This window comes from Falco cherrug, chromosome 6 (assembly GCF_023634085.1).
Source record: "Falco cherrug isolate bFalChe1 chromosome 6, bFalChe1.pri, whole genome shotgun sequence".
NCBI classification, from domain to species: Eukaryota; Metazoa; Chordata; class Aves; order Falconiformes; family Falconidae; genus Falco; species Falco cherrug.
This window is the reverse complement of record NC_073702.1, coordinates 5,556,715-5,582,413: the sequence shown is the minus strand read 5'-3', so window position 1 is coordinate 5,582,413 and position 25,699 is coordinate 5,556,715. Positions and strand designations below refer to the sequence as shown.

The 25,699-nt window shown below is 42.8% G+C and overlaps 2 protein-coding genes across 7 annotated transcripts in view; one reads left to right on the top strand and one right to left on the bottom strand.

Moving 5' to 3' along the window:
• The window catches only part of ORC3 (origin recognition complex subunit 3), a 52,280-nt gene extending 43,035 nt beyond the window's left edge, over positions 1-9,245 (top strand). Inside the window, exon 19 of one of the 2 annotated variants that reach the window (XM_055713777.1) lies at positions 7,077-9,245. In XM_055713777.1, the coding sequence (XP_055569752.1) occupies positions 7,077-7,091 (15 nt within the window). In that variant the 3' untranslated portion in view covers positions 7,092-9,245. Of the gene's footprint in view, positions 1-6,982; positions 7,025-7,076 lie in introns of those variants that run through there. The other variant, XM_055713776.1, reaches the window with a different exon arrangement.
• On the bottom strand, positions 432-17,551 carry AKIRIN2 (akirin 2). 5 transcript variants are annotated; one of them, XR_008732767.1, is made up of 5 exons: positions 16,878-17,551; positions 5,928-6,071; positions 5,213-5,347; positions 1,395-2,520; positions 432-1,116 (listed from the first exon to the last, which is right to left on the bottom strand). XR_008732767.1 is itself a non-coding variant. In XM_055713791.1 (5 exons), the coding sequence occupies exons 1-5, from the start codon at positions 17,080-17,082 to the stop codon at positions 1,106-1,108; spliced, it is 567 nt and encodes a 188-aa protein (XP_055569766.1). In that variant the 5' UTR covers positions 17,083-17,545; the 3' UTR covers positions 432-1,105. The 5 variants fall into 5 exon arrangements, 3 of the variants coding, with proteins under 3 accessions (XP_055569766.1, XP_055569765.1, XP_055569763.1); XR_008732766.1 differs by having other exon boundaries at positions 5,213-5,362; positions 16,878-17,546; XM_055713791.1 differs by having other exon boundaries at positions 1,395-1,466; positions 16,878-17,545.
• Positions 17,552-25,699: the final 8,148 nt, after the last annotated feature.

Genomic DNA, 25,699 nt, shown 5'->3' with positions numbered 1-25,699 from the left:
TCGGGAACAGCTGAATGCATCACCCAACAAACTCCTAACCCTGAACACACCTTTAGCTCTTCCAACACCCATCTAGTTCCAGCCTGTGGTGCAAGCGCCTGCTCTATCTTACGAGCAGATTTCCTTTGATGTGTCATTTAAATCTGAAGCAAGACAAGTGCAGCTGTTGAGTCACCTGTGGCAAGTTAAATCAACTGTTTCTTGTCAGTTCAGTACCGAACGTGCTTCCACAACAGGAAGCAATACAGCCAGTCTAAGGAAGATTTCTTTGCCTCTGAAGAATTACATGAGGTTTTCATCCAGCCTCTTCTCCTGATCTAAAATTCTGATCCACCCACTACTGCTAGTAAATGAAGTTTTCATTTAAACACTCAGATTTAAGTTTATTCATACACAGCAAAAGTTCCACCTGCATATTAAAAACAAACAGATTAGAAGTAAATGTTTTATTCTTCCAACTAAATTCCAGTACTACAAGGGCAGTAAAACAATGATACACTGAAAAATTGCAGCAATAAACATTTGTTAAAGACTGATAGAATAAATAAAAACTACAAAAATGAGAAATCATATAAACCCATTCTTAACCCCCAAAAAAGTCATGGAATACAGAAATGCCCTCCTTCACTATTTCACAGGCAGTACTGTGGGCTATTTGCTTAAAATTGTCCTGGGATTACATTCTAACTTAACTGTGATTACAGTTTTGTTGTAGTGCACAGTTATGAAAACCACACTAACTTCAGTCAGAAGTGTCATTCTACATTTTTATTTACACAACCAGTGAAGGGCAACTTCTAGAACACCAGCTTTAATCCTTAAACTTTTTCAAACTTATTAACATAAGAAGCCAAATTGTAATGATACAGCAAATGAGGCCACTGGTATTATTACAGGTAGCAAAGGTCCACATCCAGGTGGTACTGACATCAGGGAGCACTCCAAAACCAGTTGCTGCATAAGAGTGGTTGCCACTGACAAAAGCTTGAAATAACCTGTGTTCACAGGGGGAAAAAAATATGGCATTGCTGCAAGTCTTTACTGGGACAGCTTGCAACAATAGAACAGGGTGTATAGGGCAGCCCACATATGCAGAAAGTGTGATTCATGAAACATCTGGAAAGAGAAGAAAAAACCAGGAGTTAATAGCTCTATCACAAACCTGCTTCAAAAATAAAAAATACCACATTATGGGAGACAGTTCTAAATGTTTTAAAACAAAAACTGCATTTTATCGGCCATCTTCCTTTCAACCTCAAGTCTTCCATATTACCAATTTTAAGTATTTTAACTTGGGGCCTCACTGAAGCTTAACAACAAACAATGGCCGTTTAAATTATTAAACATTCAGTAATTTAATGCTGCTACAGGAACCAGAAGAAATAGATACTCACAACTGGCAGGCTGTTCTCCATATCGTCGCATGATCTGATCATGCGTGAACTTCACAAATGCATCATATTGTTCTGCAAGCATGAAGCATTAGAAGTGTGAGTATACTGAATTTAGCTTAAGCTGAAAAATATTCAAGGCTACTTTTTTATACATACAAATCATGTAAGTTTATCACGCATCCACTAGCAGTAGTTTTACACAGCTCATAGCTGCCATTTCCTTTTCACCCTCAAGAACAACAATGCAGCACATGTCCTTAATTAAAAGACTTTCCTTTACAAACTTCTGTAACAGGAAAGAAAGTAATATGCACCAAGAGAATTATGCTGCACATACACCAAGAGCTCAATATACCCAACACCTGCTAAGTGCCACGGTACTGTGAAGGAATCAAGCGTGCCCATTTCACAGACCTGTAACGGGGGCACAGTAGTTAAGCAAACGTGGCAATAAAGTCAGTGCTAGGGTTGGAAATGTAACTTCTCTCTGCTGCTATCACGACCAGATGTAAGAAAATGGATTTAATGAAATGGGAACACGGAAGGACAGGAAAGGGACTTGCTGTGGAATTAGAAATTCTTTTCAGTGACCACCAGAAAAATCAAAAGCAAACAACAAACTAAAAGGATGAAATGCTAAGGGACTTAATACCCGACTATTAATTCCAGTGACAAAAAGCAGCAACAATAGGAGACAAATAGTTGACTGTGGATTTCATGAAAACGGCTACTATGTAATCTGAAATGAAATTCAGGTATCAAACGTAGTGACTTGGCTTTGAACTAAGCATTATTTCCCAGAAAGATTATTCTTTCTATACACACATACATACAAATACATTCGCAATATTTTGTTCAGTTTTAATATTGCACTCATCAGCAGGATATCACCTTTCAGAATTAGCAAATTGAACAAGGAGAGTAATATCTACCAGATGCCGCTCCTCTCCATTCCCCTTCCTCCCTTGTGGAAAAATACATGTGCAGCAATGTGGGGTGTTCTGAGAAAAGGGCAAGGTCAAAGAAGGCAATCTTCAACCAAAAATGCAGTTACATTTGTAGTGGTTCCTAGTCCCACAGGTTTGCCCCATTAAAGTCCCCATCCTCTTGCAGGGATGAGCTTCACCTTCGAAGTAAACAGGGTATCAGTAATCAGCAAGCAGTGCAGCACCAGCCCAACGTACGGACCTGACCCAAAGATCTACGGACATTCACCCCTGACTGACGGGGCCCAGGCTCATGGCAGGTTCCCCTCTGCCCACAGGCAGGACCACCGTTTCACTGCAGTTCTGACTGATGGCGTTTCAGCAGCCATCTGAGGATCTTAGCCAAACAACAAAATAACACGAAGAGCAGACTGAAGGATCTGTTGCCCAGAAACCATTTCCAAAAATAACAGCAGCTAGAACTTTTCCTAAAAGTATGTATTAAAGGCCAGAAACCAACTTGCAAGCTTTCTTCTTTAAAAGTTTAAGTCAACATAACACAGTTGCTTTACAACATCGTCTTTGTTAAAACTACGGTTTTCGAAATTTAAAGAATCCACCGTTTCTAAAAGTCCCATCTTGTGGCATTCACATTCAGAAAGCTAACCTATCCAAAGTAAGGGCAACCTACAATGAACTATTTGAAAATCTAAGTGAATGCTTGTAAAGATACTTACATCACTAACATCCCGTATGTTTTTTAAGTCAAATCTATGTTAAGTCAAAAGGTGGCTAAATCACATGAATACAAATATGATTACGACTTGACCTTTCGTGTAGAAAAGCTGTTTTTCACAAACAGATTCTAGAAAACCTTTCAAGCCGAAGTTTCACTTAGCCCCTATACTCCTCCTCTGCTTTTAAAATCTGCAAAGGATCTTGCAAACCCAAGTTTATGCTAACACAGCAGTTTCAGGTAGCAGAGGTAAGAGGAGAAATCAGGGCATTACAGTAATCTGAGTTTTCCATTTATCAAACACTCACTCTGCATGAAAGGCAATTCTGCTCACAAAGAATACAGAGGAAGGAAAGAAAAAGGCAGTATTTGGCTAACTACCTACAAGAGAACAGTGATTCAGAAAGGAATGAGGAAAATATCTGAGGTCCAAACATTCAGCTAAGTCACTTGAAAGAAGCTATTCAATTGACATTTATTACAGAATCTCCAGTTAACATTTCCACTGACTTCACTAGTTTGTAAGAAAGAGCATCACCTTACTGTACAGTTTAGAAAAGAACATAATCACTCTGTCAGCAGAAAACATAACTGGCCTTCTATGTAAGGGATCTCTTAATTCTCTCTTTCTGAATTCCCATATAATGCTGAAAATGTATTCCTGTCTTGATATATGGGATGCAGTAACTATCTTTCTTTTGGTGACCACCATCATAAGAACAAGCAAGTCTAACTCACCTCACTGTAAACCACAACCACACAAACAGAAACCATCCCCTGCCCTTCCCAAAAACAAGAAAGAAAATGTTCCTTCTGGGACTGACAGATGGAGCACATGTAAGGAACTTGCTAGAGGGGTTCCTGCTTGTAAAGAAATACAAGTTTGTACTCATCAAGTGTATGGAACAAATGTAAATACATCTGGTCTTCAAATAGTTATTAAGATCACCGCTAACTGAAATGCATTTAAGAGAACACAAGAAATGACCCAATTCCTAACATACATAAAAAATGAGAAGAAAAGAGCTCTACAGAGTCCTAATTCATCAGTCTGAAGCAAGTTAAAAAGAAAAACACAGAAATGGAACATCAGGCCCAAAGCAACAGAAGTATTTAGGGTTATAGTTGTAAACAGGCACAGGTTGAAGAGGGACTTACAACCACAGCAGTTTCTTACATAGCAATGGCAGAGGAGCAAGCACAAAACATGAACAGGTACGGGGACAATACTGTTACAGGCAACCCGCGAGCCTGACACAAGTCTGGTGACTTTCTGCATGGGCCTGCCTGTAAAGTTTTATTCCCGCACCTGAAGAGATCTGCAAACTTTAATTCTGATGTCTTTTCAGATGGGAAGCACAGCAGCCACGGCCGTTCAAAAGCAGGCTTGCTGCCGAAAGTGCACTCAGATGTTCACTATCATCTCACTAAATACCGAATTAGACACAGAATCGTATGTGAAGGCACCTACCTCTAATGCACCAGAATACAGGTGCTCAAATGCTAGCAAGATGCTTATAAGTAGAGGACTCCAACAACTAAAGAAAGGTCACGTTTACAATGCTGACATTAACGTGATCCTTAAAGAAAGGTATGTTGGCATCAGGTCCAAAACTATCAGCTGAATGGTGTGAAATACAACAGTTCAACACAGAGCAAAAATGCAGCTGAACTACTGATGCTTACGCAGATACCAAACACCACTGGCAGCAGTGTAATGGTAAATACTGGGAAGAAAAAGGGAAATTTTAGGTACTGCCATCTTGCCAAATTCCAGAAAAAGGAACTCAGTTCCCAAGCAGGGGAAAAAAGTCTTTCACAAAGAGCTCTTAAGCCAGTAGAATAGAAAGTCTTTCTGGCTAAAAACAAAATAAGGAGGAAAGGATCAATTCAGACATAGCAAGAGAAAGTTCTATCTGAAATAAAACCACTGTTTCCACTGATTAGCAATACCCAGGAGTCACAGTTTCTATCCAGGGCAGCACAGAAGAAAAAAAACCATCAAAGAGACTACACGTAATTTTTTCTGTCCTGTATGCAATCTCATTCCTTAATCAGATTAGGTCAGGGGAAAAAACCACAGCGTAACACAAAAATGAGAAAAAGTTTTAAGCTTTCAAACTCATCCTAACACATTACTATGTACTATAGTATACCTGCAAGTTTTGTGGTCAAAATTTCTTCATACTCTTCACGGATTTTCTCTTCACGTTCTTTCAGCAAACGTTCACAGATCATTCCAACTTGTCTGAGAGTAAACAGAGGCTGTTCTTTTTTCAATGGTGATGATGCTGCAGATGAAGTACCTAAGATTAAATATTTGGGCATACCAATTTACACTTCCAAGTCGTTTAGAACCATTTTTAGTCAGTTTTCTTCACATCTTTTACATTAAAGGGACTTTACAGAAGATTTGGGGAAGTCTTTCTCTGCCATTTGAATAATTAAAGTAAAATTAGATACTCAAAAGGAAGACAACGGACAACATGCACAGGTATCAAAACACCAACAGTGTCACACAAACACTGTGAAAGCCACTTACACGGCAGCTGCTATTTACAAATTTAAGCTTCTATTTTATGTAAAGATTACAGTACAGTATATTTGTGCAAAGACAGCTGCTTTTCAAAAGCCTATTACTATATTAGTGGCAGGGTATGCAGGATGGTCTCTTGAAAACAGTGCAAGCTTTGTGTCCTACTGATCCTTAAAATGAGAGGCTACGATCTTCCAGATCAATGCTAGTATTGCCAAAAAAAGCAACAGTAACTGGTGAGAACATGCCATAAACCACCAGATAACTGGGAAAAATCACTTATGCAACTGGAGTCTAAAAACATGTAGCAGAATTACACAGAATTTTCTATATACCTGGCAAAGCTGGTCCAGTAAGGAGAAATGCATGTTGCTGTGCATCAGTAGAACAACAAGGATCTGTCTGCTGGAAGCTATTTTCTAAGTGTCTCCTCTTCTGCATGCGTTTGTACTCCTGTTTTATGTTGTACAGAATTTGTTCTAAAAGAAAAACAATAAAAAATTAAGCCTAAAATAATTAAATTTCAGCATTTCACCTAACTTTATTGCCAAACAGCAAAATTAACAGATGATGAAAGCTTAGCCTCTTAAAACATGGCCTGCAAAAACCACTGTGTTTTACCTAAGACACAAACAATTTAACTAACTAAAAGAAAGGTAACTCCAGACTGTTTTCACCAGGACAACAATAGCAAAATAAGGTCAGGTATTGGTGCCAGGGTGCTGCTAACAAAAATAAACAGCGTAAGGTTATAATTTTGGAACTATAACTAGACAACACACATGGATAAAAACTAGGCTATTGAACTTCTACCAGTATTCATCAAAATCCCTTCGTAATTTGCAATCACCTTTCTCCCGCAGACAGCGTTTACCATTCATACAGTTAAGGGTAACAAAAGACTCCAGAATAAAACACATACATGAAATACCATTCCTCTCTGTAGTGTTACTGGCATGTAGGCAGCAAAGTGGAGAGGAAAACACAACTTAAGAGTATGCATAATGCAACTACTGCTTAAAATCTCAAAGAGTTGGAAATGAACAGGCAAAATACAACAGCCTTACACATCTTTGACAGCCTCAGATCTATCAAAAAAAAAATGCAATGGAGGGATCAATAGTCTCTTTTAAAGGAGTATAGCAATATGTAGTTCAGCATTTGATTGCACTGAATAAAATACACAGCAGCTGCTTTTAATAATCTCATCGCCATTGTAGAATAACAAGGGGAAAAGTAATCCTTGCAATAAAACTATCAATCCTGTGTGCCTTCTCTGAAATTCCACATACCAAAAGGCTCTCGGGTACATCAGTGCCCTAACTACATATCCTCTAGCAATGTAAAGTATTTTAAAAAAAAAAACCAAAACATTTTCTAGTTTTTACAGGAGACCTTCACAGACAGAGACTTCTGAAGACACTCTCTTTGGAAGAATTCTTACTTTCAAATATTCAAATGCATTTAAAAGTACTTCCCTACAGGATCAGCTTCACTGAGACTTCCAGACTTCTGGCAAAGACTGCTTTCCAAAACTCAAAACACATACAAATCCATGTGATCATGCCAGAGCTGCAAAGGATCTCCACTCAGTACCTTCCTACTTCTGTTCAGCATTTTGCCAATACAATACTCTAAGAACTCAACTAATTTTCAGGCTTGTAAACAGTATGCTATTCAGCACTCATACTTGAACATTTTTCTATTAAGCAACCATGTGAAGCAAGTAATCTGAGCTAGCAGCTTACTCAGTCAGTGGCTGAAGGCTATGCTAGACCAAGCAAACATTTGGCAATTCATAGTTCAGAGGTTTAACTACTGTCGTAGTTCTTCCAATTTCCTAAGTCAGTCTGGGGGCTTCCAATTTATAAAAAGACAGCACACTTGTTTCCAGTCAACAGGAATACCAACATTTTCAGCAAAGGAGCTTCTTGTTTGGATTCTGTCCATTGATTGAGGCCTTGTAGTTTATACCTTTTCAGTACCATGCCTACAGTGCTTGTACAATTTTCAACTCTGTGAAGAAGCAGCAAATGCAGAAGACATAATAAACACACACAGTAGGGAAATGAGAGAAGGAAACTATGAGAAAGTGGGGAAAAAAGTGCTCAAGGGTGGCTGGAGGATTCATGCTTTTTGTAGGACAAGGTACATACTATATTCCAGCATGGTACGGAAACACCCAAAATCAGGTTAAACCAAGATGCAGTCAGGCTTCCAAAATTAAATAGAATCCCATGTGGAATTTGTCATTTGCACACACAGTGAATCAGTTGGAGAATGGCCCTGCATTTTACTCAACAGCATTATGGTGGTAAAATAATACTTTTCCTCAGACTCGAGTGCTGTTCTAGCTAAAGCAATACTGCATAATTTTGAATGGTAACCAAATTAGCTCGTAAGATAACATCTGTCCTAAGGCATGTCTATACTATGAGAAATGTGACTGTAAACATTCACACTGTATTTACATTAACTGAAGAATGTAACAGACCATGCACATGGTCCTGGGCATACTTTCCAAAATCTGTACCACCTGCAAAAACATCAGCCAAATTTCAGGTATAACAACTTTGATAAAAATTGTCTCTGCAGCTCTCCATTATCTTTCTGCAGAAATGTTCTCATCATTAAGAAAAAAAAAACAAAACTAACTAGATTCTGGTCAACGGATAAACCCGCAAGAGTTAAAACCACCAATCATCATCCAGGTTACCTCCAGCCCTAAAACCCCCTGCAAATTAAACAGGGAATAATTCAGTGAAAATGTTAAAATACCAGCCAGAACAGATGGAGCAAAAGCAACACGGGGACAGGGAGAGACATGGAGGGGAAGCAGAGAAATCACGTACTGACTTTGGGGAAACAGTAACAACACGAACAGAAAATTAAGATGTACGCACCAAGGACAGATGATTCTATTCCAAATTATATTAAATTGTGGACACAGAAGTATGAGTGATATTACAGTAACTTAATCTACTTCTGATCTGGCAACACTTTAACTGGCCATCTTCAAATCCTGCTCTGAAAAGCAAAAAATCTCAAGAAATGCCACTGACAGATACATTGGGAGATCCACTTATGGTAAAAGGTAAAAAACCAGCGAAGTAGGATGGAGGAGGGGGCTATTTCAACATGACAGTACACTCTACATTGCTAACAGGCACCAGGAGAAAATGCCTGAAATCTGTAGCCCTGACTGACTCATTAAGCATGTGCATAACCTGGTTCGGTAAATGCTATCCCTCTATTGAGTCTAACTTAGAAGATTTAAGGCACTATTACTCAGCACAGAGAACTGGACTACAAGCTCTACTCAGTACCATGCCGCTAGCAGGCAAGAAGATGACTCTGAAAGCGACTCATCTTATTCCTCCTGATTTCCACCATTTCTAAAATGGAGATTAACAGTCAAGAAACACAAGTTTAACACCGCACCAAACTGTTCAATGACTTCTCATATGAATGATCAGACTGGTAATGCTTCAAATCAAGCAGGCATTTTTGCAGCAGCAAAGACCAAGTTGACATTTTTATTAACCTGCAGTGGCATGAAATCTTTGACTTTAAACAAAGCTATTTCACTGTGAAGTGAAATGTAAGCTTGCAAATATTTATGACTGATTTAAAATGAAAATCTGAATGCCAAATGGATTTAGTTTTGGGGTTTTTTTTAACAGTTTGGAGAGTAAGAATTGATTAAATGCACCAAGTTACTTCTGGCATTTACAGTTTTGCTTAGTAACTCCACGGAAATATGTTTGATGAACAAACAGATTCTATTCTTTTTTACAGGATCTCAGCACTTGAAAGACCCCATGCAATATTAGGGCAGTGCAAACCAGACAACTTTTGAACAACACCTACATGGCAGACATCTAACTGTAAAGCTCTTTAAAATTCTGGCCCAGTTAAACAAAGCTTAGTTAGAGGATCTCATTCTCCAACCTAGTTTTGCTTCCAGAAAGCCTTCCTCCCTTTTCAAGTTCATTTTCTTAACCTCTCTTACTTCCAATTAGCTCTGTTTTCTCTACAGTTGACTGGTGTCGAACGCAGGACAGGTTTTCCTTTTTTAATGTGTTCCTCAATGTGGAAGGCCAAACTGTCCTATTCCACAATTACACACATTTTAATTAACAGTTATTTTATACATACAGATCTAGAATCTGAAAAGTACATTCATTAAAGAAAATCTAAGCTAAGTGAGCTTCTCTAAAACTATAGAACTGAAGTGAGAACTTGAAACATATATTAGAACCGATTAGATATTTTAAATAAAGACTGGCATCCATCCTATAGGTACTTAAGTTCAAATCAGACATTGTACATCAAGCAACAATTTAATTTACGAGATGACAAAAGGAATGTATTTAGTAAGATCAAACATACATCACTGTGGCCTACCCTCAGTTTCTTTTTTGTTTCACTTTCTCCTCTGCACTCAAGTGTTCCCTGCTGGTTAGCGGTACCTCTGAAGGCACACAGCTAGCTAACAGGAAGCACCAGGCAGAGCTACTGTAAGAGAAAACCAGACTTGCTGAATCTAGGGTAGCAGCAAGAAAAAGCCACACTGCTAACATGCTGAAATGAGTTAGTACTTCATAAATGACATTTCAAATTGAAGATGACTACAAATCCTAGCCTGTTACACAAGACTGTATTATGCCCAAATGAAGACAGCTACTGTCTCACCATGACCACTAAAGGCATAGGGGATTCAGTCAAATACACCCGAATGTAATGAAATGCATAGATACTCTTTTTTTTTTTTTTTTTTTAATCTCGAGCTCTGTGTACAAAGAGCATAAAGTTGAGTACATAGATTCATTAAATACTGCATTAAGATAAAGGACAGCATTCACACCAGTGTTCTTTCAGGATCTGAGATGTGATGCAGGGAATCAAGACTTCACATTTCAGCTGCTTTGAAGAGAGGATGAAATGTGAAGGGGCAAATCAGAATTCAAGTTTGACATCTGAAATATGATCTGTCACATTAATGGATTACAAAGTCAAGTACTCATTTCCAAGGAGTGATGTCTTCTTACTTCCTTTAATTCATGATAAAAAGGCAAGTTATTCTTTTTCAAAGTTCTGTCATCTAATTACTTCATCCTGACCTGTAATTACCTAGAAATTATGTACAAGGGAAACAGCAGTTCAACTTGAAAAGGTAACAAGGCAAACAATTATTTTCTCCATTTTAATAACCGTTTATCAACTATGAAGGTGCTTATGAAGGTGCTGATTGTTTCCCCTGCAGGATTTTTTTCTTTTGTTTCATTTTTAAACTAGCAATCTCTCATCTCAGTTCCTTGCTTCTCTCATTTAGCTGAAGGAAACTTTGGCAAAACACATAGGAAGGTGACTCAATAGGCTGAAATCAGAGTAGCCGTTTTCCTGACCTGAAATGGAACCTGAAGCTCAAGTTTCAGTTTGCAGTGTCACCATTCAACATATGCATTCAAACCTGAACCATGCCTGAGATTTCTTCTAAGTGAATCAATCAAATGCTATCCTGATGTTAACTATATATGTCTTCAGGGATTTCAGCTCCTGTTAAGGCAAAACTGCTTCACTGTCCTAGTTTGAATTTATAACATTTCCACCAGGCCGTCACCCTGATCCAACATCCAGTCGATGCTACCACATTCCTAGCTTTGCTCTCCCCACCAGACTACTGACATACAATGTTAATTTTAAGAAGCTAGCTACCCCCAAGGGCAGCACTGCAGAAGAGCAATGGGTAACTATTCTTCACCTTTTCTATCTACTTAACCAGGGAATCCACAGGTAGAGACAAAATTAAAATAATCCAGATATTCCTCTCACTCTCTTGCTTTGGTCACAGACATCACTCCCTTCAATTACGTTTCTTTATTAGTCATGGTCTGTAAGATTTCAGTAATAGGATGTATACTTTTGGAAATCATGCTCACCTCAGAGGAGCATACTCTAAGCCAGAGAGAACACTGATAACGGGGTACATGCTGACACTTCACAGCCAGAGCCTATAGCTACAAAACGGACAGAAGCAGCTCATAATGGACTCTGTAGCACAGAGCTGGCCACCTCACGAGATCCACGTACTCAAGGTCTCAGGCTGACAAAGGTTCTGGATCTCCCACAAAAAGCCCGACGCTCACATATGTATTAGCCCATTCTGCAAATGTATTATTTCAGGAAATCCCAGTTCTCCTGATCAAGGGGTTAAGGAATGAAAAATAAATCAAGCAATGCAAAATGTATTAGGCATAGCAATTAGATCTTTCTCTTCACATAAAAAAACGTCACATTGCATTTATCAGACTTCCCACTGAAACAAAAAATTGCTTCAACATTTATGACATCTACAACCAAGGACATTTAACATTTACAGTCACCACAGGCATCTACATAGAAATTTCTCATATAAATTAAATTATCAAGTCCAGATGCAGCCATTACATGCTTTTTCTTTCTCCGCCCCCCCCCCCCCCCCTTTTTCTTTTCCTGAGGGGTGGGAATGTTTTGGTTTTTAAAATCCTAATGATTTCTGCAGTACTGGAGCACAATGAGAGATCTGGCATCATGCCAAGATAATTTAGCAATAAATACACATGCAGATAAATGTTAACAAAACAGAAATGAAGCTGAAGGAGATGCAGCACTACCAATACATCACATTCCGAAGCCACTAGATGTGTTCATTTAAAAGCCAAACCTGTGCTTGGCCCCTGTCTGACCAAGTTTCAGACAGAAGTAGTTCAGTTTGCTCAAGAGGGCAAATGAAAGGTCACAGGAGGACAAGCCTACAGAGAAGACTTAACAGTTCTTCCTAATCAAAAAGGTCAAAGTCATTTTCCTGCACTCTTTGAAAATTTGTGTTTATTAGATCAATTTTTTTCCAGATTATTCTGTAAAAGAAAAAGGTATACACTAAAGACAAATTCAACTACCTTCTGCTTGTAAAGACTCCCTCATGAAAGAGGCACTCTTAAACCAACTCCACTTGCCATACAACTGCCATTAGAACAGCAAATACAAATTATGCATACTCATTACTAAATACTGCACAAATTCAATACTTTCCATATTCTGTCAAGCATTTGACATTCTCTCTGCTTGGATTTCAACCAGTGACCCGAGTTGAAGGACTGCTCTCAGTAACTCCACCCACTACAATTTTTGGTTTGCAACATGAGTTGCTGGGAAGTGCTGAGGAAGATCAGTGTTTCAGATGGAGGAAAAAATTGCATGTGCAGATGTAAGTCTGCAGATTTTAAAGTGATTTCACAAACTCTTTTTAAAAACAACATTCTTTTCAATTTTACAAAGTTCTAGCTGCAAGTTAACCTGATTTTGGATGAGGAGTTTGGAAGAAAGCTACTGATCCCAGTTTGTCTTAGTTACCACTTACCATGAATTAGGGGATTTAAATCCTTAAAGTCAACATTCTCTTTCCCTTCTCCCCCGCCTCTGTTTCTTTGGACTTGTTTCTCATACAGCTTGTCTCAGAAATATCCAGGCATGCAGGCTAATACTGTCCTCCTACCTTTGAATTTAAAAAACAACTTAAGTGTAGTTTGATTCCCCTGCACCCTGAACATGATCTTTCAGCAGGGTAAAGCTGCAAATAATGGTTCTAAAACATTCAGCAAAGAGAAAAATAACACTGCCACTGCTTCCTCCTTTCACCCTCTAGAATTCATTAAAGAGCTTCAAAACAGGACAGCACCCTCAGGACTTCAGAGGAAACCGAACATGTACAATGCATTACGCACAGGCATCCAGACCCAAGCACAGTTATTCTGATCATACAGAACAGCCTCATTTATAGCTAGAACTTAGATGAAAAACTCCTTAGAGGAGCCACTCTGTCAAAATTCAACGAAGTCTTATTGCCAGGCAGATACATTTTGCACCACTTACCATGAACACCATTTTAAAAGCTTACTTCTAGATGCAAACAATGGTACCCAAAAATAGGCAAATATACTCAAGAGCACGCTCAAGCCAGTAAGCACAGTTCTGCAGAAAGTATAGACAGTAAAAGCCACAAGTACAGTTTGGCTGCCAAATTCATTGAGAAACTGGAAGTGACCTAACAGCTGTTCAAATAACCACAAAATATCAGAACACTCTTGCGAGAGATAAATTTCATCTTGAATAAGACTACCCCTTCTCAAACAGACATATCGTTTATTTGTCTATGATCACTCTATAAAGACAGCTGTTTTCTCATCCGACTACCACAATGTATTCTTATTTCAAAGCACTCCCCTCAATCAATCCATATTCTGCTTCCAGATTAATTCATTTTTTACATTATTAACCATGTGGTAAGAAGTTCTGGTGCTGATATAGTCTCCATTTGGTGAAGTTAAACACCAGGACAAAGTATCAGGTGGAAGAAAAACGCTTAAGTATGAACTTAAAATGAAGTATCAGCATCAGGTTTTATATCCAGAGCTCTAATTTCATATGAACATTGATCTTCATTAAACAAAATTCAGACAGACACTTTTTACATGCTGGAAACCTAAGCATTACAGTAATATGCTGAGAAAACCTTAAGTGAAGTCAACTGAATTCTGGCTATTGTTACTAAACATTTTTTAAATCCAAATGGAATTCTTTTCACACAGAGAGCAAGATTTATCTGACCCAAATGTAGACATCAGAAATGGTCATGCAAATTCATTGTACAGTCAATGCAAAGCAATACACATTTCTACAGCTCACTTTGCCCCATCCTAAGTCAGAGCTCTAGAACGTACCATCTGTTTCTTCCAACTATCATGAAAACCACAAATTATCAGGTCAGATGTACATTTATAAAATTAGAGATGAATCTCACGCCATCTTTCAAGTTGCCCCTTTAAAATGATAAGCTCTAATTTGTTCGCTGATGGTTGAAAAATATACACAATGTCGTAATACCCCTAAATTCAATTGAAATTAAAAACTAAGGAAGCTGCTTAACAGTCGCAGTTGCACTAGCACTGTATAAAGGGTTTTTTTCTTTTAACAGAAACCATAGAGGGAGCTTTTAAGCAAAACCCATGTAAAACTGAACAATTTATAAATGCTCCAAGTTTTCTCAGGAGCATTCAAATGCTGTACAAGACATTCCGATTTACTGTCCTTCACTTTTCATTATACTATAGAAATGGCTTACATAAATACACCCTTGTCATCAGTACAGAACCACCTTTTGACACGGATTACCACCTGCACCTCTGGTTTTCTCAAAAGAAGATGAGAACTGTATGTGACCAGTTTCAGTAACATTTTATTTAAGACCTTCCAAATCATTAAGATAAGAGTTCAGGTACTATCTCAAATACTGGTGTAGGTTATCTCTGCTGAAAACTTTATTGATTTGTCTCCTTTCAGCAACACACATTTACTGGCCAGACAATATCTGTATTAAATATTCTTTAATCAAATCCCAAAGAAGCAACCCAAAAGAAATCCTTGCAATGAAGCAACACTTAACCTCTACAAAGAATCAAATTAATTCTGATTTTAAACATCTGTCTCAAAGTATACGTAATGCCTCAGCCTCACTGTACCAGGGAGTGCCATCCATCACAACTCCCATCCCAGACCGCTGACTCATTCAAGATCTTTTCCTAGAGGTTCAAAAAAATATCAGGTACTCTGTATGCCCTCTATATATTTCCACCACAGCATTTTTTTATTAGTTGATTAAAATCAGTACAAAATTTATTCTACTGTACAGTCTTCAGAACTAAGAATATCGAAACGCAGCACTGTCCTACACGAAGGAGATGGGAATCTGAAAACACATGCAAACTTACTGCTTGGCAATACTAGCAGTAATCCGGGGGCAACTTTCATACAAAAGGGAGTACGGAACGCAACAGCAGAAGGAATTCAGCTGCAACAACTGCAGAGGGCTTTTTTCCTGCACACAAAGGACACACATCCATACCTCTGCGCTACAGCCAGTCATGGCTGCGAGCTTAACCGTTCTTAAGTGCATTACTGGAAGCTACCCACTAGACTAACCGCAGCAAGGGCCAATCAATCCTATGTGCCCTGCCAAGATTCATTCCTTTCTTCTCTCCCTACTCGCCGGTAAAACGAACTCTGTTTATTTTTACTTGACAATTACACAAGCAGACCTGAAGCTTTTAGGGCCACCGGTTGACTCATCTCTCACACGTTAAGAATGGAAAGGGGGGTTCGTTCTCGCCCAGTGTTTCCGAGACGAGGAAAGTGCCCGATTCCATTTTATCTGCCCTAAAGGCAACTCTCACCCTTGCACACAATCGCTTTCATCGCTCGGTTTTCCTGCGAAACTTTAAGGATGCCAAGAATGGGTCATCCGGGACGGTGGCCCGCATTAAGCGACTGGAAGCGGAATTACCCCTTTGTTTTATCTGCTTTTGCCTTTTCCCACTGGCGTTTTGCCGGTGATTGATGACAGGCCGCGCTCCCCGCCCTCCCTCCCACCCGCCCCCCCGATGTCTGAGCAACGGGAGGAGGTGCCGCCGCCTCGGCTCGGGCAACGCTCGACCCACCGATCATGGCTGCGAGGGATCGATGGGGGCCCCGCCGAGAGGGGCTGCGGGCGCAGGCTGGGAGGCAGCCCCGGCCCCGGCCCCAGCCCCATCCCCGCCCCCGGAGACACCACGGCCGCCACCCCCACCCCCCCGCCGCCGCCCCCGGCGTTTCCGCAGCTTGACTCGCCCCTGCGGCTCTCCTTGCCATAGCCAGGCACCCGTGGAAGAAGGGGGGAAAAAACCCTCCGTGCCCGGCCCCGACTCGAGGAAAGCCGGCCTCCCCCTTCCCTCGCTACCGGATCAAGCCTCCCCCACCAACAGCCCCCCTTCCTCCGCTCTGGTCCCTTTCTCCATTCCTCCCCCACCCCCCCCGACCCCTTTCCTATGGCCACCCGCCCGCATCAGCTCAACCCGCCCCCCCCTTCCTCCTCGTCCCTCCTCCCCCTCTCCTGCTGCAAACGGCCATTTCTATTGTGTCTCCGCCGCGGCGGTGCCAAGCCGAGCAGGGATCGCCCCGGCCCCCGCCGCTGCCTGCCACACAGCCCAACAGAAAATGGCTGGAGGGGAACGCGAGACCCACCCAACCCTCCCCTCTTCTTCCTCCCCTCCCGGTCGCCTCCCCGGCCCCTGCCCCGCGCACCCGCCGCCCCTCTCCCCGCCGAGGTCCCCCCGCCGCCGCCCCGCAGCCCCACACCCACCGCCACCCCCCTACCCGGCACAGCCGCCGTCCCGCGGGGCTGCCGGGCACGGCGAGGCCGCCTCCCTCACCTGTGGTGAGCCGGGACGAAACCTCTCCGAAGGGCGAGGGCTCCATGCGCAGGTATTTCTGCGGGGAGGCGGCGGCGAAGGAGGACGAGGCGGCGGCGGCTGAGGCCGGGGCTGACAATGGCGCACATCGCCTCCGCTTCGGGGACGCCGGGCTCAGCAGCGGGTCGAAATCCAGAGTCCTTTTCAAAGTGGCGCCGCAAGCCATGGCGCGGGGCGGCGGCGGGACGGAGGAAGGGGGCTCAGAGCGAGGGGCAGGGGAAACGACGGCGGCGGCGGCAGCCGGCCCAGCCCAGAGGCGCTTTCCCCGCTGTCTGGGGCGGGCTGGAGGGGAGGGAAGGGAGGGCGGCAGGGAAAGGAGGGGGCAGCTGCGTCAGGGCCTCCGCCGCCTCCCTGTCGGCCGCTCTCAGGGGAGCGGCCCCGGCCCCGCCAGCGGCTCCGGCTCGGCCGGCTAGATCCCTGCTCTCGCCGCCCGCCCTGCCCTGCCCGGGCCAATTCCGCCCGCGTCCGGTGGCCGGGCGTGAGCTGGGTCGAGGAGCGCGGGGCCGGGCCCGGCTACCCAGGCCGCGGCGACCGATGACGAGCGATGGCGGTAGGGCCCGGGCGGCGGCGGCGGCGGCAGCTCTCCCCTTCGACTCCCAAACCAACAATATGGCGTCAATAACAACGCCGCGGATTCAAAAACCAACCCCCCGCACTGCGCCTGCGCCCCGGGGCGGTGGTGGCCGCGGAGTCTCATGGGACTCGTGGTTTTCCCGCCCCGGCCTCGCGGCTCAACGGCAGGTCGCGCTCTGGGGCGGCGGGACTCCAAATCCCGTCGCGCACCGCGCCGGCGGCCCCGGCTTCCGTGTTCTGGTTTAAATCCCCCCTCAGAGGCGGTGGTGAGGGTGCGGGTTAAGGGACGGGGTTGTGGCGCTCGGGGCGGCGGCGGCGGCGGGCTCGGAGCTCAGCTCCGGAGTTGGCTGCCAGGCGCCCTCGGCGCCGCGGGGAAAGACAGCGTGGCCCTGCGGAAAGGAGGGGTAGGGGGGCTCCCCTCAGGTGCCGGAGACACAAAGGGGGCAAGAGCCCCGCTGCCTGCGCTAGGCCCTGCGGCCTGGCCGGCTGCGGCTGGGGGCTTCCTGTTCCCGCAGGTGCTGAGCGGGCCCGACAGCGGCCGTATCTCTGCAGGGCGTTTGTCTGTACGTCAGATAAGGGCAAAGTGCGTGCAGTGGCCTCCATGATGAGGGCTGAGCAGGGAGCGTGCAGGAGGCAGGCACGAAGCAGGTGGAGGTGACTGCTAAGGGCATGCTAGTAAGGGCCTGATGGTGTCGGGAGTTGTGTCTTTGTGTAACTGACTGGTTTCCTTGCAGCTGTGTAAAGGGCTTTCTTGCTTAAGGAGGACTGTGAGGGAAGAGGTTCCAAGAACTATAGCTGCTTGTGGGAAGAGCGAAGCTCTTTCCTGCTCAGCTTCCTAATGAAAATAAACTGTTGCAGTTCACCCCAGTAGAAAAGCTAACAGAGGTTGTTAGGACCCAAAATATATGTAATCTTCAGATTTTCTGTATGTAATCCTGTTAATTTAATGATTAACATAAAGGCAGATTGTCTTTGGAAGACAAAATGAGGATGTGCCCTCATAAAGTTTTAACATTTTGGTGGGGTTTGATTATCTTGTGAAATATAAACTAGCTTTTCGTGTGTGACATTATTAAAAAAAAATCAAACAAACCTTGCTATCGTTTGGAAGCCAGTTTTTGCTTTACATGTTTGATGTGTGGCATATATTGTTAATTATGCCATAACAGTACCCAGTCAGTCTAAACACAAACCTGATGTCTCTGCCAGCAATATGGTTTTGCAGATCTTGGTGTAACTGAGGCTTCAGGTGGTGGGGTGACCTGGCAGAGCCTTTCTGCCCAGCAAAAATGGAAATCGTGATTTGCTTTCTGTGACAGGTTGTGACAATGTTGGAACAATTATGTGAAATTCACCCTAGGTTTGCCTTGGCCAAATATTAATTACAGAAAATATCAAAATGATTCCTCTGCTGTTACCTCTTCCTCTGTAGAGGAAGTACTTAAGAGTATTTCCTTGGTAAGGAGGTTGTTGACAAGCCTTTCTAGAACTAACGTAAGTTCTGGTTCTCCATAACAAGGCTCAGGAAATGTACTGATGTTATTACAGTGTTATAATTGCCCTACTGTTACTATACTGGTATAACTCCTTCTGTGGACACTCTTCTTTATGGCTGGAATAACGATGGCTGATTTTCCATTCAGTTAATTCCTCATTTCCTTAAGTAGATAAGTTTCCCTGTGTTCGTGAACAGTCTTAAGTATTCTTACCAAGACTTCACCCAGGAAGATGGAAATCGTTCTTGCAGGCTCTGAATTAAGGAAACCCTGAGTGTCTCTCAGTATGTGTATGATTCACTTGCTTAGTTTGGAATGCCCTGTACGCACACAGGACCAAGACAGCCACTTCTGCCTTCATCTGTATGCTGAGAAGTGCCTGTGTTTGGGTGTGCTATTGAAAAAAAAGTATTTCTAGAGTAACCAGCAGTTTCCCCCTGAATTTAGTATTTGTCCCACTGAACTTAATATTTTGTATATAGATATATATTCTGCATTCAGCAGCAGAAAAGATCTGGTTATATTAACTCGAGTGACACCAGATCCTAAAGGCCATTCAGTCAATTAAAACAGTCTGAGGAATCAGGCAAAACTTCATCAAGATAAGCTACTAGAAAGCAAGCTTTTGCCAACGCAGGGAGCGCTATAATTTTAAGCAATTGATTAGAACCATGATTGTTCTAATCAACAGTTACTCAGGCTTTATCTGGCCTTTAATTTGTTGAGCTAAACTGAAGTAAGTCTGATTTAAGTCAAAATAAGAATTCACAGAGCCCTTTGCAGCAAATTAAACCCAGCTAAACCAATGTAGCTTCGCATGTAGATGAGCCCTAAGGCAGCAAAATGTCCAACAGCAGTGACAAAGTGCTCGATGGTTGTCAGGGAACATGTGTTTTTACTTTCATTGTGGCAGGAAACACCATAGGGTCAAGGCTGCAAACCACTGTTTATATTGTTCGTTCTTCTGCTTACTTATTATATAACCGATTTGCAGTGTCCCATTATGTGCTACATGGTGTGCCTTTAAAATTATATATTATAAGCATATTTTTAAAATAAATAGTACCCACACATTTTATTAATACTGGGAATGGGGGAGCTTGTTTATAACTGCTGTTGTACTGGTTTTATTGGATCTGCACTTCAAGCATGACACCTGTTAAAAGGATGGGTCCAGATGCAGGGCAACATTTTGACCTTTGTACAGCTCTGAATGGGGTGGGAAGGTAACCCTTTCAATATATTGCTTTGGGACTCAGCTGGAAATGTCATAGTTGACCAGTGTTAGCCTTTATGCAGTCTTCTTTTCCCTTCTGCCATTTCTCCATTCCCCCATTGTTTTTTGTTTGGTGGTTGTTTTTTTTTCCCCTCGTTTTCCTTTCATTCTCTTTATATACCATCTTAACTCTGCTTCCTCTTCCTTTTCCTTGAGTCATCCTATTCATTTCATGCAGGGTCCATATCACAATCCTCGCCTTTCCTTTCATGCTGTCTAACCATCATATTCCTCCCACTTCACACAGTAGCTCATTTCTCATTAGCTGGTTGTGCTTGCTGATGTGGGACCACCAGTTAGCTGAGCTGTTTTCTAGGGCTTCTTTCATCTCATGCTGAGTGAGCAAAAGTCACTTTAAACAGTGTCATTCCACTTGAATTTGGCCATGCATACTGAAGATTTCTTACCGATGTATCAGGTACACGCTGTGGTTGCAGATTTTGAGGACAAAATGCAGTGGAGGTTATTTGTCAGGACTTTGGTGAAGTGTTTGTGTGGTGCTGAGTGAAAAAGCATTGGTTAAGTTGAAAAAATGGGTATTAGTGTAGGAATTGTAAGGTGAGAAAAACATCCAAAAGAAAAATAGAATTAATTTCTCCATATGCTTTGCTGTACAGTGGCACAGCGCTGGCAAAGGGAAAGGATAGACAGGACCATGAATGAAAGCCAGAGGTCAGTGAAGGTCAGCTCTGCTTCTTTAGGTGCTGTCTTGCACTGGTAAACTGTACCAGAAATTATGATCTGAACCTGCAATGTGCAGTGACCTTCAACAGGACAAATACGTTTCTTAGGCCTAAGGTACTAAGGTATTTCCAGCAGAAGTACGGAAGTATATTTGCTGATAAAAGACATTCAAACCATCTATTTCCTCTAAAATCCTGCATATACTCCACTCATACGTATGCAGGAAAGATTAACTAAAACCAGAACTTGTCCAGAAAAAGGTGACTGAGCTGATTAGGAAAACAGAAATAGAAAACTTACTTATAGCAAGAAATAAAAGGATTGTTAGTTAAAGGTTATCGGCCCAACCAAGTAACTGTTGAAGTCAATGATTCTTCTCTAAAAGTGCAAGGAGGTGAATTCAGGAGATCTTTTAAGATCTATTTTAGTGATGCGGAGTCGATACAGGAACTGCCAGTTATCTCACCCAAACTGGAAATAAGAGGAAGATTTGTAACTGCCAGAGGAATGAGTTTCCAAGCACTCTGTCAGTAGCAGGGGTGAAAATAAACAAAATCAACCTCAAATCTTTAGATGAAGCTTAGGTGGTCTTTAGATAAGGCTTAATATTTTAAGAAAAGGGATTGTATGGTATGATTGCTCTCAGTGGCATGAGACCATTGTGAATGACCCAGGAAGTCCTTGCAGTTGTTTTGTAATACAAGGGGGTGACAACAAAGTCACAGTGGACCTAAACTTTTTACTTGTGTGCTGGTTTTGGCTGGGGTAGAGTTAAATTTCTTCACAGTAGCTAGTACGGGGCTATGTTTTGGATTCGGGGCTATGTTTTGGATTCGTGCCGGAAACAGCGCTGATAACTCCGGGATGTTTTAGCTGTGGCTGAGCGGTGCTTGCACAGAGCCGAGGCCTTTTCTGCTCCTCACTGCGCCCCAGCCGCGACCGGGCTGGGGGGGCACAAGGAGCTGGGAGGGGGCACCGCCGGGGCAGCTGACCCCAGCTGGCCAAAGGGATGTCCCATACCACATGGCGCCACGCTCAGCATATAAAGCTGGGGGAGAAGGAGGAAGGGGGAACGTGCGGAGGGATGGCGTTTGTCTTCCCAAGTACCTGTCACACACGACGGAGCCCGGCTTTCCTGGGGATGGCTGAACACCTGGTGCCAGGGGAAGTGGTGAATGAATTCCTTGTTCTGCTTTGCTTGCGTGCGTGGCTTCTGCTTTACCTGTTAAACTGTCTTTATCTCAACCCACGAGTTTTCTCACTTTCACTCTTCCAGTTCTCTCCCCCATCCCGCTGGGGGCAGGGAGCGAGCGGCTGCGTGGGGCTCGGTTGCTGGCGGGGGTTAAACTGTGACAACTGGCAAGGAGGTGAAGCAGTAATAACCCATTTGAGTCAATTTACCTATATTCAGAGTAATTCATTGAGGCTATAAAGGGAACTCACTCGTGTATACATATGAATTGTGCTAATGGACCTGGATATAGAATAATTAGGGAGCAGTGAGAAAAATTTTGCAGCTCTGACTACTGCAATTACCTTGACAATTTCAGAGAAGTGTCAACAATAGCAAAGCGTGGATCAGCACGCTTTTCCATCCATTGTCAATCACAACCTTGTGTAGGTTCACCAAGATGGTAATGGAGTGTAGGAAGGGCAGTGTCATGAGGTACTGGAAATGTTACTGCAACCTAAAGAAAGAATGCCTTACATCCCCACATCCTGCACACCATTACCCTCCACTGTCAAACATTTTAATACACAGACATTTACATTATGCCTATCTCTTATCTTCCTTCCTTTTTCTATTGTAAGGAATGCATATTTTTAAAACTCACATATAACGTTCCTTGCCTGAGTTTTGTAGAAACACTGCACCACACTAAATTCTGGTTTGCTCTTGATCTCAAAAAACTGGCACAGTGCTTCAGCAGGAAGGAAAACTTTATTTCTCATACAAAGATTTTTTCCAAAATCTTCTTTTGTATCTTTGTAGGACCATTAATTTTTCGTAAGTGTTCATACGGGTAAAGGAGCAGCGTAGTATTACATATTAACTGCAGAGTAGAATCAAGTAACTAAATATACATTGAACTGGAATGGTGAAAAAAAATTACAGGCCAAATGTTAATCATGTGAGTCATACTGAACATGTGAATTAATCACATTGAAGTCAGATACATTTAGAGTTGTGAACTTGTCTGCACTGTTGTGGTGGACCGTAGCCTGGATCATCCACGAGCTTATGCAACTGTGTCAGGCTGAGATGTAGTGAAGGTCAGGCTTTTCTTCTGTGCCAGTATGTTAGTGAACAAACCAGCATAGGACACAATGACAACTGAGACATTAACCAGTTCCTATGAATTTCCTCAGGTCTAGGAGGAGGTTCGTGACACCATCCATTCTGTTCACTCGCAAGACGTAGCTCTGTAGTCTGGTGTGCACATTGAAGAAATGGGCATGTACTTTTCAATGCAAACCTGTTGCTTCTTTGGAAGTTTTGCATGGAAAATCAGTGGAAGCCAGCTGAAAATTTTTATTAAACTCAGTTCTTCTACAATGAAGAACTGAGGACCTGAATTAAAACTCTTACTCTCCCAGATCATGTATGAAGGGTTCAACTTCTCTGTCACTATCTTACTTGTCTTTTCCATCCTTCTGGTTTTTTCAGATAGTATCTGGCTACATTTTGTTCTCAAAAACCTCCTCCCTGCCTCTGCAGCTGACCTCTGGGATGCTCCCCAGTTTCGCATGCGGGTGGTATGTGTGTGCATTGTACCATCTGTACACACCTACTGCTTAACTTGCTTCTCCACCTCTGATCCACTCCTCCGCTTCCCCATCTCTGCCCGCCTCTGCCAATCCCATGCGGTACCTCTCAGTTTAGCGTGCTTTTTCCATTCATAAAACAGGAGATGATGACCATTTTCTGCAGGCAAATCCCTTCCTCATCCTTTCTCCACCCGCACCAGTAATTCTGTCATTTCCCAAGCTCATTTCTTCTCTTTTCTCTCCCATACGAATGCTGGTCTTAGGCCATGCTTTTTGTTCTGTGAAGTATTTCCAACGACCTGATTCCCCACCTCAGACCCTGTTTCCAAAATTCTTCCCCAGACTTAGGTCATCTTTAGCCTGCAGATGCTCATAAATTACGAGCTTTCTAGAAGTTTCTCCCAGGGAAGCTTTAGCTTCCTCTTTCCACTCAGTTCAGGGTCTCTCTGTTCCCCATTCCAGGAGACAAAGTTTTCACTACCCTCCTTCCCCTTGTTCCTCACCAAGTGACAGCATCTTGTCACTGTTGTGCCCCTTCTTGGGTTGTTCCTCTCTTCAGTTTCAGACCTCACCTTTTGGGCTCGTCATTGTTCTGCTGCTGCATTAATTTGGGATTTGTGTTGTTGCTCTCACATGTTCTGGTCCAGCCCGGCTTTCCTCTGATTGCTTCCTTCCTTCCTTCCCTCTTCCTGCTTTCCTCCAAGGCCTTTCGTTCATGCTGCCCTTTTTGTTTAAGCCTGGAACAACTGCACCCATCTTGTGAATCATATCCACGCTGTCTTCATTCAAATCTCCCCATAAAACGTACTTCTGCCATAAAGCCTATCCAGCTCAGATTCCTCTGCTGAAATATATCCCATTCCTCTATAATAAAAACAAATCCTGTTTCATAACAAAACAAAAAGAACTGGGCAAGAGACTGACTACACAATTTTTGCCAGTTGCTTTCTGCCAAGAGCAACATGCTTCTTATCCCACTCCTTAGTATTGTCCTCCCCATGTGCCTCCTGTTTGTCCTTTTGTTTTATTATCAGCTTTTGAGTCCTTCCTGAGGGCTCCCAGCCTTATCGTGGGCTCACGTTGGTGTGAAGCGAGGAGTAACTCTGCTGCAGCAAACAGGGCTTTGCCAAGGTGAAATTTCTGTGGAAGGCGAATCAGCCCTTTGTTTTAATATTAGCTAATAAAGCCTGTGCACAGCTCTAGCACAGCACTCTGGTTTTAATTAATAAGAATTAGCATATACATCTACATACACTCTCTTTTTCCCTCTGCGGGCTCAGCTACTTTGAAGAAAACCTCTTTGTACGTCTTCCTGGTTATTCTATATCTTGACATTAAAAAACCCCAAACGAATAAAACTGAAAACCAAAGTAACATCAAACTCCCACGCAAACAAAAGGCTTAGCTGCTGCCGGTGGCGGGGAGCAGTGGGAGCAGCCCTCCCCGCCTGCCAAGGGGAGCCTGTGCTCCTCGCTGCTGGGGAGCCGTCCAATTCCCAGCCCGCCGTCCCTTCCTCCGCCTTTGCACAATCCCACTGGAGTGACTTCCCAGTCCTAATTGGAGCCCCTGGGCATTATTGTAGTATTATTATTTAATAAACAACCACATAAAACACTGGTTGGCATTTAAATAAAAGAAAGGAAAGCTCTGACTCCTAGACTGTTTTGTTTTCCTGTTGACTTGGGTGGAAGCAGGTTTTCTGCACAATACCCACGCTCACACAACACATGCTTACCTTTAATGTTTTAGAAAAGGCACTGCTAATGTGGGCCCAGTGCAGGTGGGAGGCCCTAGACCTACTGCAGCTGTAAATATAGAGCTGTAACCTGGATGTTTCTGAATAAAATGCACTAAGGGCTTTTCTTGCCTGAGCTACACTGAGCAAGGATTCAGCACCGTTATCTCCCTTGTTACCCTCAGCATGGCCTTTCCAGTGGTTATCTGAAATGCACAGCCATCAGGATGCTCTTAAGAAGAATAAATGG

Coding starts and splice junctions, on each gene's coding strand:
- AKIRIN2 (XM_055713788.1), bottom strand. CDS start 17,082: ATGGCTTGCGGCGCCACTTTGAAAAGGACTCTGGATTTCGACCCGCTG. Junction 6,072..16,877: donor TTCGTCCCGGCTCACCACAG/GTGAGGGAGGCG, acceptor TTTTTCTTTTAG/AACAAATTCTGTACAACATA. Junction 5,363..5,927: donor TACTGGACCAGCTTTGCCAG/GTATATAGAAAA, acceptor ATTTAATCTTAG/GTACTTCATCTGCAGCATCA.